Source organism: Dromiciops gliroides, chromosome 2, assembly GCF_019393635.1.
Source record: "Dromiciops gliroides isolate mDroGli1 chromosome 2, mDroGli1.pri, whole genome shotgun sequence".
Taxonomy (NCBI): domain Eukaryota; kingdom Metazoa; phylum Chordata; class Mammalia; order Microbiotheria; family Microbiotheriidae; genus Dromiciops; species Dromiciops gliroides.
The window spans coordinates 159,055,924-159,072,366 of NC_057862.1; the positions used below are offsets into that span (position 1 = coordinate 159,055,924).

Below are 16,443 nucleotides of genomic sequence, written 5' to 3' on the forward strand. Positions count from 1 at the left end.
AGAAAGGAAATTGAGATCTGAAGAAATATATCAGTTCTATATTTAACGTTAATAATTTTTGGGGGCAGCTAGGTGGTGCAGTGGATAAAGCACTGGCCCAGGATTCAGGAGTACCTGAGTTCAAATCTGGCCTCAGACACTTGACACTTACTAGCTGTGTGACCCTGGGCAAGTCACTTAACCCCCATTGCCCTGCCCCCCCCCCCAAAAAGTAATAAAATAAAGTTTATTTTTTAGTGATTGTGTATTAAAGCAAAAAACAAAAATCAGGGATGGAGCAAGGGATGAATGCTTTTTAAATTTGTCTTTATATCTACTACTAAAACAATATTAGAAGGGATTTACTATCTCTGACATAAAGAAAGGGGTCATTGGACACATTGAGGAGCCAGTGGAATTTCAGATTAAAAAAATGTAATTGATGTAATTTAATATAACTTTTTACACCTACTTTTTTGGAGCAGGGGAAAGATACTAATCTTTGTTACCTTTTCTTCATAATTAGGAAGCTCTGGAGGAATATGTGAAAAAAGTAAGCTGTATTCAGATGGTAAAAAGAAATCCTTAAATACCGGCATCATCACTGTCCAGAACTATGGATCTCATGTTCCACCAAAAGTTTCTCACATTACTTTTGCTCATGAGGTTGGACACAACTTTGGTTCTCCTGTGAGTACTGCTTGAGTCTCAGTTTTTCTTATAGAATTTATATGACCTCTTTATTTTTAAACTTAATGTTTTCAAAGTGATGATAGAATCTTTTAAAAAATAATTCTGTACGAGGTGACAGGACATTAAAGGGTAAAATATTTGGAATATAAAAATTTACTGCTAGAATAGGCCTTCAGCTAGTCTAACTGCTTTACTTTATAAATGGGCAGTATCAGGCCTAAAGAGTGAAATCAGGTGAGAGACATGACTAGACCACAGTTAATTTGAAAAAGATTGGATTGGGGAAGTAAGGAGGGTAATGGACTGCAAGGCCAATATGCATTAGTGCAGTGTGACATTAAAAAAACAGTAGATGTAATTAATTTATCTTTGGAATTTAAAAAAGATATCACATTTACAGATTTGTATAATTGTCATAATGACAGCTTCTGACATCTGGATTTTAAACAGTGACAGTATTTTGTATACATTGTCTCATTCAGTTTTCATAAAAATTCTGTGATGTGTAATTACTACAGGCATTTATAATCCCCATTTTACAGATGAGAAAATTGACCCTCAAATTAGGTGAATTGCTTCTGTTTACACAGTTATAAGTGTGAGGAACAGCATTTGAACCCAGGTCTTTCTGGCTTTTTTTCTATCTGCTATGTCATGCTACCTTTCATAAGAACAAATCAGCATTATGTTTCTTACATTGTCATTTAAAGAATGAATTTAGAGATATACTTTTTTCTTTAGTAAAATAAGCTCCTCAAATGGTGCCCCCTAAATTTCTTCCAGATATGTCACTTGTAAATATATTGAATTCTAAAGCTGGAAAGTATTATAAAGCTTTACGTATTTCTATCATAAATCAAATATAGGAAAATTTCCATCCCTCAGATCTGGCCACTGCCTAGACTTATTTGGCCCTGGCATTGCTGTGGTCTTTGTTACTTTTATTTCTTCTGTTTATAAGTAGATTCTTGAAAGGTGAACATCTTTTGCTTTAGGGGTGTGTGATGAAAAGGTAGAGTAGTTATTAAAACTTCAACCTATGTAATTTAAAGAATTTGAGAAAATTTTATTTCCTTCCATCTTTTTCCATTTCTCTTTATCTTTTCCTTGCCCTTTCCCATCTCCTTCCCCCATTTTTCTTCTTCCTCTTCCTCTTCATTCTCCTCTATACCATTATAGAAAAAAAAGTTCTTATTTCTTGAACTCCTCCAAAATAGACAATTCCGTGGTTAATTCCGGTTTTTAAAAAGCAGCTGATTGATTTGGGTGGGTGGGGGGGAATCTTTTAATTTTTTTTTTTAACTCCTTGATATGTGTAACATGGATGTCTTATTTTATAGCATGATTCTGGAACAGAATGTACTCCAGGAGAATCTAAGAATTTAGGACAGAAAGAAAATGGAAATTATATCATGTATGCAAGAGCTACTTCTGGTGACAAACTTAACAACAATAAGTTTTCACTCTGTAGTATTCGAAACATAAGCCAAGTTCTTGAAAAGAAGAGAAATAACTGCTTTGTTGGTATGTATATACCATGTGGGGATGAAAGGATCATGGTGGTTTTCAACCTCATATTTCATTGGTGTGAGAAACTAAAGTTTACTGGTGCAGATCTTGAACTCATTTCTCTTAGGACATTGTCTAGAACACTGACGTTAAATGATTTGTCCAGGGTCAAATAGCTACAATGTGTAAGAAACACAACTTGACTTCCAGGCCAGCTCTCTTATCTGCTGTGCCACATAGCCTCTCCTAACTGTCCTAAAAGGTTCTAATTGTCAAAATAGACCAAGTTAGGAAGGGGCCCCATGGAACTAAAGATACAGGATACAGATTCAGGATTTCATGTTGGCTAACATATTTACACTACTGAAGGCATAGAAGTACATGAAATTGGCATTTTCTAAGTGATATCAGATGTTATTGTAAAAAGTTACAATAAAATGGAAGGTCAGTCCCAAGACTCTTAGTTAAGGGAAATAAAATTAAACTTGGTTTCCTCATGTGACCAAAGACCATAAGAATCTCCTTATCATCTTATCACAGTGCTTAGGATGAGCTTAAGAGTATTGTAAAAATGTGCAGGATCTATTGCAGGGGATATGATTAGGGACTAAACCTCTGATTTTATGTAGTGATCTCTTTCTACTCATGTAGGTAGGCACTTTTGGGGTAATTTTCAGTCTTTGGTAGTTGTCTAGACGGGTGATGTCAAACTCAAGTAGAAACAGGGTCACTAAACCCTACAAAAGTTTCCTTGTAGGCTGCATATTGGTATAGAAAACAACATGTTAACTTACTTATGTCCTATTCTACTTTTATTTGTTTTGATAAGTATTTCCCACGTTCATTTTAATGTGGTTTGGGCTACAACTTGGAGCTGCACTTAAAAATATTGTGAGCTGTTTTTGGCCCAGACCACATGTTGAACACCTCTAGTCTAAGGCTCTGAGAAGAAGTTAAGTGACTTGTCATGGGGTGCAGAGCCATTATGTGTCAGGTACAGGACTTGAACTCAGGTTTTCCTATCTCCAAGGCTATTGCTGTATCTACTGCACCATGCTCCCTCTTTGGTTGCTTAGGAAGAAAAGTTATATGAAGAATTTGATCCAAAAGCCAGGTACTCCCTGTCCTCTAGGAACCTACATACTAATAGGAGACAACATATATGGGGACTAGTAAGCAGAGCCTGGGAGTCACAGAAATCGTGATTTGATACTTAAGGCTGTCCATAGATACTGCTTTTCCAGAAGTTTGCTAGTATTCCTTTGATTATTGTGTCCAGAGCAAGGGGAAAAGTATGGTGAATAAGGATAATGTAGCAAGGACAGGAAGGGAAGGTCTTTACATAGCAGCAGGGCAGGGAGCTCATCCTATAACTCTGTCTTTCCCAAGTAGTTGGAAGGAACCCTATCATGCAGTCATAAAATCAAGCTTAAACTATCAAGCTATCCTGAAAGCAAAAGATAAAGGAGAAAGGGAAAGATATCTCCAACTGAAATGCAGAATTCCAGAGGAGTGATAAAAAGATGGGACTCATTGGAAATCCCAGCCCCAATGTTAGGAAAGATTGAAGGCAAAAGGAGAAAGGGATGGCAGAGGATGAGATGGGAAGATAGTGTAATGGAAGTAACAAACATGTGCTTGGACAGACTTTGAGAGATGGTGGAGGATAGAAAGGACTGCTGTCCATTGGATTTTGAAGAGTTGGGCACAAATGAAAAGCTGAACAATAACAAAATCACCAAGAGTATATCTTGTTTTGTACTACTTGCACTTAGAGCCTCTAAGAATACTAGAGAAATGTATTTTTATTAAGATTTCATTCTCCTCAGTGGCAAGTGACAAAACTCATAGATCAAATCCCTGTTCTAAAGATTCTGTGAATATAGTTTTATGACTATAGTCAGTGATTTTTGGTGGAGTCATGTATAAACTGGAAAGAGGCATAGAAATCTAACTCTCCGTCATTTTTACAAATTAGGAAACCAATATCCAGGGAGATTTTGATTTGATCAAAATTTGCTTGGGAAAAGGTTATATGGCGAGTTAGTCGAAGAGCTAGAACAGAAATTCAGGTTTTTAAAATACCAGTCCAGCATTCAAAGTTTCTGTTGCCCACCTATTTTTTTTTACTTCCTTTAAAAGAATTCCTTTAACTATTTTTGAATTTTAAATAAAACTCTTTTTGTACATCTTTTTGTTATGCCTAATGTGAGCTACTTCTTTTTCTCAGAATCTGGCCAACCTATTTGTGGCAATGGAATGGTAGAACAAGGAGAAGAATGTGATTGTGGTTATAGTGATCAATGTAAAGATGAATGCTGCTATGATGCAAACCAACCGGAGGAAAAAAAAATGCAAGTTAAGACCAGGAAAACAGTGCAGGTATACCCCAGATTGTAGTTACAAATTTAAATATACTTACATAACGCTAGTTATGATGGTAATTTAAAACTAAAATTGGTCAGTGTAATTTAAAAATTGATATTTTTGTTTCTTATGTGGGGAATTGTGAAGAATACTTGTAACTGTTACTCATGTTGGTGTTGTAGATGTAGAGTTGCATGGGAAAGGCAGTTGATAGGATTCTTTATGCCAGATGGTTTTCTCCCTCCTCCCTGTGAAAGAGTCTTGATTTTCTTTAAGTGATGTAGATCCATGTTTACTTCTGTGTACATCCCTTTGTATATTTAAATCATGTAATTAGTGTGTTAATCAGATTACTTCAATAGTAAGTTATTGGCAATAGACTATTTTCTCTCAATATCTTATTACTATATGTGGGACTTTGATACTTGTTTACAATATTTAAATGTGGTCATAGACTTGGACTTGAGAAAGATTTTAGAGGTTATCTGGTACAGTCCTTTTAGATGGGAAAACTAAGGCCCACAGAGGTCAAGTGTTTTGCTTGAGTTTAAACAGGTATTAAGTAGTAGAAAAAACAGGCTTTGTACCTTCTTATGTCTCTAAATGTAGCTTTCTTTCCTTTTCACCACACTGACTACACGACTAATTGAAAAATAAAAATGAATTGCATTTCCTGTGTTTACTTTTCACTAAAGGTGGTTTGAAGGGAAAACATACTTAATTCAGTATATCACAATAATAGTCTATTACTAATTAGAATGCTCATTTTGAAGTCTAGGGTTGAGGTCAAACTTTACATTGGTGTATTAGTGCCACATTTACTTGAGAAATGCTTTTTTTCTATATTTGCTATTTAGCAAAATTAAGTGGACAGTTGGCATTGAAATGGATTATGTTTTTCATTATTTTAAAAAATATTTCCACAGCCCAAGTCAAGGTCCTTGTTGTACTGCACAATGTAATTTCAAGTCAAAGTCTGAGAAGTGTCGGGATGATTCCGATTGTGCAAAAGAAGGCATATGTAATGGTGTTACAGCTCTCTGCCCAGCATCTGATCCTAAACCAAATTTCACAGATTGTAATAGACATACACAAGTTTGCATCAATGGGGTAAGTTTTACATTTAATTCATAATACTTTACCTTAATTTTCTCAGACTTCCCATTGAAAAGTAGACAAATACTTATAATTAGTGTAATTGGTCTTTAGGTATCTTGATTACAGAACTATATGGGGTAATCAATATTGTTCTTTGGGAAAGAATATATTTCTCTTTTTTTAGTCTCTACAAATCTAATACATCTACCACTTAATATATTTCCTAGGTTAATAAACTCGTGCGCACCCCCCCCCCCCCGCAACGAGGGTTAAGTGACTTATCCAGGGTCACACAGCTAGCAAGTGCCAAGTAACTGAGGCCGGATTTGAACTCAGATCCTCCTGAATCCAGGGCTGGTGCTTTATCCACTGTGCCATCTAGCTGCCCCTAATATACTTTTAAATATATACTTTGGGGGCAGCTAGGTAGTGCAGTGGATAGAGTACTGGCTCTGGATTCAGGAGGACCTGAGTTCAAATTTGGCCTCAGACACTTAACACTTACTTAGCTGTGTGACCCTGGGCAAGTTACTTAACCCCAGTTGCCTTACCAAAAATAAATAAATACATAAATTAAATATATACTTTAAATATATTTTTTAAAATTCATGTTTTTTAAAATGTTGAGTTCTAAATTCTTCTCAAGCCTTTCCATACCCATTTAGAAGTCAAGCAATATGATATCAATTATACACAAGAAGCCATGCAAAACACATTTCTGTATTATCCATTTTGTGCTCCCTCCAAAAACAAACAAACAAAAACCAAAAATAAGATATGCTTTAATTTGCACTCGGGGTTCATCAGTTCTCTCTGGAGGTGGATAGAATTGTTCATCATGTGTTCTTTTGGAACTGTCTTGAATCATTTAATTGTCTAATCAAGCTAAGCCTTCCACAGTTGATTAGCATAACAGTATTGCTATTGCTGTTTATGTTGTTCTCCTGATTCTGCTCACTTTATTTTGCATCAGTTCATAAAAGTATTCTGAGGTTTACTTAAACCATCTACCTTGTCATTTCTTATAGCACAGTAATATTCCTTCACAATCATATAACACAACTTGTTCAACCATTCTCCACTTGATGGGTGTCAAGGGGAAAGTATTTTAGTAGCTAATAGCAAAATATGCTTCACCATTATCTCTTATATTTAGAGATCACAATGCTTTCCTGGCAAAATGTCAGGGTTTTTCATGTGTAAGGTTAGTTTTCTGAGCAGTTAAGTGGAATTAAGAAACACAACTACTCCATATGCAGTTTTCCAAATCCATATTCACCTACTTTCTCTGAGTGTAGGCAAGTATGTTTTCATTATCTGTTCACTGGGGCCAAGATCTTTAAAATTAAGCATTCAGCTGGCTTTCAGTGTTCTTTAGTGTGGTCATTGTGAATATTGTGCTCTTGGTTCTACTTATTTCATTCCTCATTCATTCATACAAATCCTATATGTTTTTTTGGATTCCTTACCATTTCTCACAGTACAATAGTGTTCTATTTGTATTTTACCATTTGTTCAACTATTTCCCAGTCAGTAGACTTCTACTTTATTTCCAGTTCTTTGCTACCATTAAAAAATACCATTAAGAATATTGTGTTGGGGCAGCTAGGTGGTGCAGTAGATAAAGCACTGGCCCAGGACTTAGGAAGACCTGAGTTCAAATCCGGCCTCAGATATTTGAGATTTTTTAGCTGTGTGACCCTGGGCAAGTCACTTAACCCTCATTGGCCCAGCGGGTGGGTGGGGCAGAATATTGTGTTATTTATGTGGCCTTTCTGTCTATGATTCCCTTGGAACATATGCTCAGTAGTGGAACTGGTGGATTAAAAGGTATGAATAGTTTAGTGACTTCTCATACTTCCAAATTGGTTGCTAGAATGGTTGGATCAGTTCACAGCTTTGCCAACATTTTTTAGGAGTATACCTGTCTTTCCACAGCCCTTCAAACATTGATTATTTTCATCTTTTGTATGCCAATTCACTACTTGTAAGATAATGCTTTAGAGTTGTTTAAATTAACATTTCCCTTTTTGAATGAATACATGTATCATAATAGCATTACTTAAGCAGGATACTTTGTGACAAACACTGGTGTTTTGGGGATGATTCACTCTGGTTTTATGTATAGTTCTTTTCAAATAAAAATTTTTTGCTTTCCCTTGACTATCTATTAGGACTGACTTTCTGTCATGTTTGGTCAATTCCACATGTAAATATGTATATAAATGAAGGTTTATGCATATGTACATATTGTAGATATCAGTTGTTTTGGATGTTTGATGAAGTCACTTTGAATTTCTTCTTGAAAAGCCTTTTAATTTTATGGAATTTCTATTATCTGTTTTCTCTCATGATTTCCTCTGTTCCTTTTTTGGTTAAAAATTTTTTCCCTAGCCAGAATTGTTCTCTCTCTCTCTCTCTCTCTCTCTCTCTCTCTCTCCCCCCCCCCCCCTTTTTGTGGTATGGCCTCTTCTTTTTAGGGTACATAGCTCATTAGAAAATATATCCTTTAAAGTCTTTTACAACCTGCCTCCAACTCATTTTTCTAGCCTCGTTGGATATTTTTTTTTTTTTGTGGGGCAAAGGGGGTTAAGTGACTTGCCCAGGGTCACACAGCTACTAAGTGTCAAGTGGTGAGGCTGGATTTGATCTCAGGTACTCCTGAATCCAGGGCCGGTGCTTTATCCACTACTCCACCTAGCTGCCCCCTAGCCTCAGTGGATATTACTTCCTCTCTACAATTCAACCAAATCAGTCTTTTCTCAATTCTTTAGATACTATATGTCCTTTGCACTGGTCCTCCCTCATTCCTGAATTGTACTTTTTCTTTACTCTAATCACAACTTAATACTTTTTATGTCCTTACAGTTTGGCCCCAGCCTGTTTTTCTGTTTCGTTGGATATTAGTCCCCTTCTCACAATCTGAGATAGAACCAAACTTTTGTTCTCTTGGTTCCTCACACACAACATTCCAACTCCTGTCTGCACCCACCCTTGCATTAGCTGTTTTCCATGTGAGAAATATTCCTCACATCTACTTTATGTTGTGAGTCTTTCTTCAAGGTGAAGCTCAGTAGCCACCTTTGCATGAATCTTATCCTAATCCTACTCTCTCCCACCCCCAGAGTATTGGTGCTCTCCTCCCAAACTACCATTTATCTACATTTATTCTGGTCATTCATACATACATACATACACACGAAAATATACTCATTGTCTTAGCTATTAAAATATAAGCTTTTGGGGAGTAATTGTTTCATTCTTTGTATTTGTACTTCCTACCCTTAATTATTTCTTTATCCTATTTACAGTTTTTATACATATTTTTTTTTCTTATTGCCTCTGCCATTAGATTGTGAACTCCCTGAGTGTAGGGCCTGTCTTTTGCTTCTTTTTGTATCTCCAGTGGCTAGCACATAGTAGGCACTTAACATTTATTGAGTAATTACTTGTTTCCCTAGTACCTAGTAACGTGCATGGCACATAATAGGCACCTGATAGATAAATGCTTTTGGATTGATTATGATTTCTAATTTAAGATGTTGTTCTAATTTTTCCTTAACTGCTTTCTAGTTTTGCCAATATTTTTTTCAAATAGGAAGCACTTCTGCCACAAGTTTGTGTTCTTGAATTTATTAAACATTATGTTGCTGTGTTTGACTGCTTTTAGAGACTCCAAGTTCCTAAAAGCTTAGTACATAGAACTTGAGTTTTGGCAGGTCTTAACTTACGTGACTTCACTTCAGTGGGAAAGCAAGGGCCTAGACCATAGGCTTGACAGTTTCCTGTCACTTAAGGATTGCTTAGCTGAGGCTTGTTCCCAGAAAGTTGATTCAGTAATAAATATTTTTGGCCATAGTAACTCATTAATTTTTTATTAAATTATGGAAGGTTTGCAAGCTGCATCAGTGGAGGAATATCTGAATTGATGAATTTTTTGACGTATAATTTATAAAATTAATTTTTACTTACTTGTTTTTGCTGAAGGAGTAATAATTTCCCATTGTAATGCATGTACACATTTTTTCCATTTCTGTATTCATATTCTATTAAGTTGGTTTCTTTTACTTTTAAGGTGGCAGTTATCCTTTCCAGAAGTATCTACTTGACTTAGTCCTAGATTTTATTTGTAGTGTGCATTGTTTGAAATGAGAATTTTTGTTTCTTCTTTTTTTTTCAAAATAGAATGTTTAACTTTTTATTTCTCTCATTATCAACAGTAAATTTGACCATATAGACTTTAAGAACATTTCTTCATTTTTTTCTACAATAGCAATGTGCTGGATCTATCTGTGAAAAACATGGCTTGGAAGAGTGCACATGTGCTAGTTCTGATGGCAAGGATGATAAAGAATTATGCCATGTTTGCTGTATGAATAAAAGTAAGACTTTCACTTTGGAATTTATTATAATTATTTTCCTTAAGTTTCAGCTTGGTGAACTTTGGTAGTATTTTGTTGGAGAAAAGCTATACTTTAAAAATGAACCCATCTTTTAAAAAATCAACCTTGAGTGTTATATTGTAGTGATGGGGTCTCTAAAATATTTTTAAATGACAAATTTATTATAAAAATGTCATTTTCTTCAGTCAGTACCAAGAATCTTTTAAAATATTTTTTAATCCATGGTACCTCCTCACCAAATACTTGTGATTTTAAAAAAATTTTTACATTTTTATTTACATATTCGTATTTCCATTAAAAATGAATGTAACAATGGCGAAGTGGATAGAGCACCAGCCCTGGAGTCAGGAGTACCTGAGTTCAAATCCGGCCTCAGACACTTAACACTTACTAGCTGTGTGACCCTGGGCAAGTCACTTAACCCCAATTGCCTCACTAAAAAACAAAAACAAAAACAAGCAAAAAAAAATGAATGTAACAAAAACATATCAGCCTAAAGATTACTTGTTTGCAAGGAATATCTCTCTAATTAGTTAATGTTAGCAACATGCCCATGGATCCTGTGGTCCTTTTTATTGGTATAATGTGAGTGGTTTTGAATTTAGTACCTAAAAAACATAATAGTGTTTGTTGTAAATGAATTTATTTTTTAAAAAATTGATATGATTTTTATTTTGGATTTGATGCTTCCTCTTTTCCAGTGGATCCATCATCTTGTGCAAGTACAGGGTCTCTGCGATGGGATAAGCACTTTAATGGTCGAACCATCACCTTGCAACCTGGATCCCCTTGTAACGATTTCAGGGGCTACTGTGATGTATTTATGCGGTGCAGATTGGTAGATGCTGATGGCCCTCTAGCTAGACTGAAAAAAGCAATTTTTAGTTCAGAGCTATATGAAAACATTGCTGAATGGATTGTGGTAAGTATGTCCTTCAATGCTTTTAGAAAACAAAACAAAACTTAAATAATTTTAAATGGACCTTTTAATCACTCCTTAATCATAAGCTTTTCCATAGTTAATAATAGCCATTATTATGAGAAAATAACATTTTGCTTTTTAATACTGATCTCACTCTGAATTTTCTGATATAGTATAAAAAATTGTATTTCATTTTTTCTGAAATTGATCATATTTCATATGTCTATCTTGTCTCTAAAATTTTCTTTATTATTATTGTGAACCTGACAGTAACAGGCTGAACATTTCCTTGTACAATGAACAGAAAAATGGGATTGTCTGTTATACCATGAGTCTGTTATTTACAGTTTTTAAAAAATATGTTGAATTTAACTAAGACTTTTTGTCTGACAAATTCTGTATGTCCTCTGATTCTCATTTTATTTAAAATTGTGTATTGGCATTGCTTCCATTCTTCTCTCCTTCCCTCCCTATATATCCTTTACTTTATTCAAGAATAATTAAACAAAATTGTAAAAGAAAAAATGTTTTAAAGGACAGATCCTCTTGCTATTTCAGTGGATCTTTTCTTTAATGTTGACATTGAGCCATTAGTGACTGGTTATTTTGAATCTGGTAATTCAGCTAGTTAATAGTTAATAACATCTCTTCATCTTGTCCATAAATACAACTCGAAAGGATGCTTTGCTAAAGTCTGAATAAACTGTGCCTACAGAATTCTTCTGACCTACCAGATCTAGTAGGTTGTTTTAAAAAGAAAACGAGGTTAGTTTTTCATGACACATTTTGAATGAAGCCATACTGGCTCTTTGTGATATGATTATTGTTTCCTTTTCTATATGTTTACTAACTCTTCTTTCAAGTATGCATTTTACTATTTTGAAAGGAATTGATATAACCTTTTCTCTTGACCTTTTTTTTTTTTTTTTGGTGGGGCAATTGGGGTTAAATGACTTGCCCAGGGTCACACAGCTAGTAAGTGTCAAGTGTCTGAGGCCAGATTTGAACTCAGATCCTCCTGAATCCAGGGCTAGTGCTCTATCCATTGCACCACCTAGCCGCCCCTCTCTTAACCTTTTAAAACTATAACAAGAATTGCCTTTTGCCCTTCATGAGATACCTTTCCCCTTCTCTGTAGTCTTTTAGAGATCATCAGGTTTCATTTTTAGCAGTCATTTTTATAATTAATTTTAGTACCTTAGGCTATACTTCATCTCTTTATGATTGAATTTATCCAAGACAGCTAGATATTCTTTTAATACCTCCCCACCCCATCTTGTCTTGGTTTTCAGTTCCTCGGTTGATAATTATTTTTTTGTTCCTTCCCAGTCCAAAGATCATTTTCTTTGGTGGAGAAAATAATCAAAACAATACTTGAGCAGCTCTGCTTTCTTTCTGTCATCTGTTATCATTCTCCCATCTGTCCTAATAAGTGATCCCATACCTGCTTTGAGTCTTCTTATTCCCAGTATAACTAAAAAACCACAAAATGAACACTTAATTGTTCTTCACTTTGAAATCACAGCTCATTTTCATCATTAACATTCTTAACACTCTTCTTATGTCATGATTGGACACCCTGGGTATTTTTTCCTACCTAAACTTGTTTCCATCTTTTGTCTTTTAAAAGTTGGTCAGTTTGTTCATTGTATGCTCATATTGGTCAGTTTCTTTAATCACCCCCCTCTTTCTTTCCTTGTGGGAATGGTTTCCTTTTGTGACATCAGAATTTCGTTCTTGAGCTTTTAATTCCTTCTGAGTTGACTTCCTGTAGATGTTATCAATATATTCATCATAGTATACTAATGGTCACCTGTAGAGAAAGGGGAACTAGATGGAGAGGTTGAGAAGCATTTCACAAACCTGGAACAGAAGCAGATAATAGTGATATGAAAACTACATTTATTTAGCTGTCTTTTGGGGTTTCTGCCGAAAAATTAGAGCAGCCAATTACTTCTTACCTTGTCTTAATGATAATTTCATCCTTGAAAATGTAAACGATGGGATTAAGGGACTGTGATTGTTGACCTGTTTCTTAGCAATAGGAGGAACTCATTGCTAAAGTAGAAACTGTGGTAACATGAGGAAGTGAGGGTGGGTCTGTGTAGGTCGGGGATGGAAGAGGAAAATCCATGTATATTATTCTGATGCTATCCTCTGAACATCATCAACTTCCTGCCCCAACACTTTCTACTTTGGAGAGGTCATTCCACACATCCTGTATATGAGGAAATGTGTCTGTGTTTTCATCTAGAGAGACTAACAAACATTAATATTAATAAATGCCATGAACCATACCTCTACCTAAAGAAGCCTCTGTCTGCATGGCAACTTTTAGAGACATGGTCCCCTCTCTGAGTTCTACAGGGCAGCCACATTCCTTTACATATCCTCGGAGTTTGTTTATAGATTTCCTTCTTCTTCCTTACTATCAAGATGTATGTTGGATCCTCTTTATCAGCTTGCCCCCCTGCCTTTTATCAAACTGAGATAGGAAAAAAATTGTGAGGCCTCAGGCACATGATTCTCTAGCAGAACAGTCCATTGGAGTATACCCAAAGAGGTTACCTCTCAGTTTTCTTTTCCTCTCCTTCCCCCTCCCCCTCCCCCTCCTTCTCCCTTTCCTTTCTCTCCTTTCTTTCCTTCCTTTCTTCTCTTTTGTTTCTTTCTTTGGAGTCCAGAGGAAAGTTCAAAAAGATCATCTCTGCTTTTCTGAATCTTTTATCTCTGAGTTCTTAGTTTTCTCTAGATTCACAAAAAGTAAGCTGACTTCTCTTTCAATCATTCAAATAAATCTGTCTTTGCTTGGTCTTCTTTTCTCTTAGGCAAAGTATCCCCTGTGCTTTTTTTTTTTTAATTAATAAAGTATTTTATTTTTTTCCCGTTACATGTACAGATAGTTCTCAACTTTTGTTTATACAAGCTTTCCAATTTCAGATTTTTTCCCTCCCTCCCTCTCCCCTAGACAGCAGGTAATCTGATATAGGTTATTTTTATATATATACACATACATACATACATACACACATAATAACATTAATCCTATTTCTGCATTAGTCATGTTTATAAGAGAAAAATCGGAGCAATGATGAAAAACCTAAAAATAGAAAAAACAACAGCACCAAAAACAAAAGAAATAGTATGGTTCATTTAGCATCTATACTCCACAGTTCTTTTTTTTTTTTTTCCTTGGATTTGGAGATCCTCTTCTATCATGAGTTCCCTGGAACTCTTCTGTACCATTGCATTGGTGAGAAGAATATAGTCCATCACAGTAGATCAACACTCATTGTTGATGATACTGTGTACAATGTTCTTCTGGTTCTGCTCATCTCACTCATCATCAGCCCACGCAAGACCCTCCAGATTTCTCTGAACTCCTCCTGCTCATTGTTTCTTACAGCACAATAGTATTCCATTGTATTCATATACCACAACTTGTCCAGCCATTCACCAGTTGATGGGCATCCCCATAACTTCCAATTCCTTGCCACCACATATAGAGCAGCTATAAATATTTTTGTACATGTGGGTCCCTTTCCCCTTTCCATGATTTCTTTGGGAAAAAGACCCAAAAGTGGTATTGCTGGGTCAAAGGGTATGGACAGATCCCCTGTGCTTTTAACAATTTCTCTTTCACATGGTGTCTAGACCTTCTTACCCCATCCCTGCAAACTTTCTCTGGACTGACAAATTCCAATTTGTCAATGCCCCTTTTCAAGTGTGAGTTCTAATACTGAACAGAATAATCAGTGTGACCAGCATAGATTTCAATGAGACCTTTTGGTATTCTGGAACAGTTGTGCTATGTAAGTTTAATTTCTTTATCTGGTATTACGCTTCTCTTAATGTAGGATGAAATTTTGCATTGCTGACTACACCAGAATGTTGACTCAATTTGAACTTGTGACATACTCAAATAGCCATGTATTTTTGCAAATGAGTTATTGTCAATCCAGTGTTAGGAATGCAGAGTTAATTTGTTTTATATGACTTTACATTTATTCATATCAACTTTCATTTTGCTGATTTCCGTCTGTTATTTCAACATGTGGAGATAATTTTCAATATTGATTTGGACATTTGACATTTTAATTATCCCTACTAACTTTATGTCACCTGAAAATTTGACAAGCTATACCCTCAACCTAGCTATTGATAAAAATGTTGAGTGGATCATTTCCTGTGGCATTAGCGATGACCCTGCTGCCTGATAGTCATCCATTAATTGTTTTTTTAGGCATACAAGTTTAACAGCTGCAAAGTCCACCTAACTATTACTATTATTTTGTCCATAGGGTAGTCAGTGTAATATGCACCAGTGCTAATTTACTTGACACATTTAAATGGTTACAGAAAATGGTCTTATTAAGTCATTAAAATATTAATTTAATTTAAGTATGGTAGGACAGCTGCAAGTGATAAATTTGTTTGAGTTGTCATAATAAAGGTTGAATGTGGTTTGCTTCAGAAATTGACCTATTATTCAGATCCTTTCTATTTTCATTTTATTCCTTTCTATTCATTTGTGTCCCCAAGGCTAAAGGTATCTAAAGTACCTTACAATAATTTCTCAGAGTGCTATATAAATTTTACTTTACTATCTTTTGTATTCTGGATACTGCTAATGTAGATTTTATTTGTGTGAAATAGCAGTGCTGTTTTGTTTGTTTGGGTGCTTTTTATGGTGAAAGTTATATTTGTTTTAAAAGTTTAAGGTATGTGATTTTTTCCCCCATAATGTTGGATATGTGTTTATTTGCTTTAACATGTATACATGCCAACATTTATTCATATCAGCTTTCATCTTGTTGGTTTCAGTCTGTTGTTTAAACCTGTAAAGATAATTTTGAATATTGATTCAGATATCTAACATTTTAATTAGTCCTACTAATTTTGACACCTGAACATTTGTCGAACTCTACCCTTAATTTTTTATAAAAATATTGAATGAAATAATCCTGTGGTATACCCTTAGAGATGACCCTGAGGGCTGATATTGATCCACATGTCTCATACAGTGTTGTGATTATAAAGTAATAAAACTCAAAACCAAGATGCATTAGAATTTTATGTGTGTGTGTGTGTGTGTGTGTGTGTGTGTGTGTGTATCTCCTTTATAAGTCTGTGATATCCAAACGAGTGTTATTCCTTCTAGAGTAGAATACTTTAGGATGTTAGGCTTATACAGCAAACTTGTGATGTACATAACAAGTGCTTAATGAATGTGTTACTATTGTTCAAAACACTTTGAGAACACATCTTTTGCATTTGCTTTTGGATCTAGATTATAAACCACTTGCATAAAATCAGTCTTATTACTCTGGTCATGTTTTCTTTTATCTCTCAAAATACTGTTTTAGCCACCCAAACTTTATTCACCTACCTTGGCTTCAAATTACTTTTGAGCAGTTACAAAAATCAAATCCTTTCCCCAAAGACAAAGATTTCCATTATGCAGAAAAGTGCATC

The 16,443-nt window shown here is 35.1% G+C and overlaps 1 protein-coding gene across 1 annotated transcript in view; it reads left to right on the top strand.

Moving 5' to 3' along the window:
• Nucleotides 1-16,443, top strand: part of ADAM10 (ADAM metallopeptidase domain 10) — a 170,998-nt gene that overhangs the window by 145,396 nt on the left and 9,159 nt on the right. Inside the window, 7 exon segments of the mRNA XM_043986216.1 lie at nucleotides 506-669; nucleotides 2,013-2,196; nucleotides 4,412-4,524; nucleotides 4,526-4,563; nucleotides 5,475-5,658; nucleotides 9,920-10,028; nucleotides 10,751-10,971. Coding sequence (XP_043842151.1) covers nucleotides 506-669; nucleotides 2,013-2,196; nucleotides 4,412-4,524; nucleotides 4,526-4,563; nucleotides 5,475-5,658; nucleotides 9,920-10,028; nucleotides 10,751-10,971 — 1,013 coding nt within the window.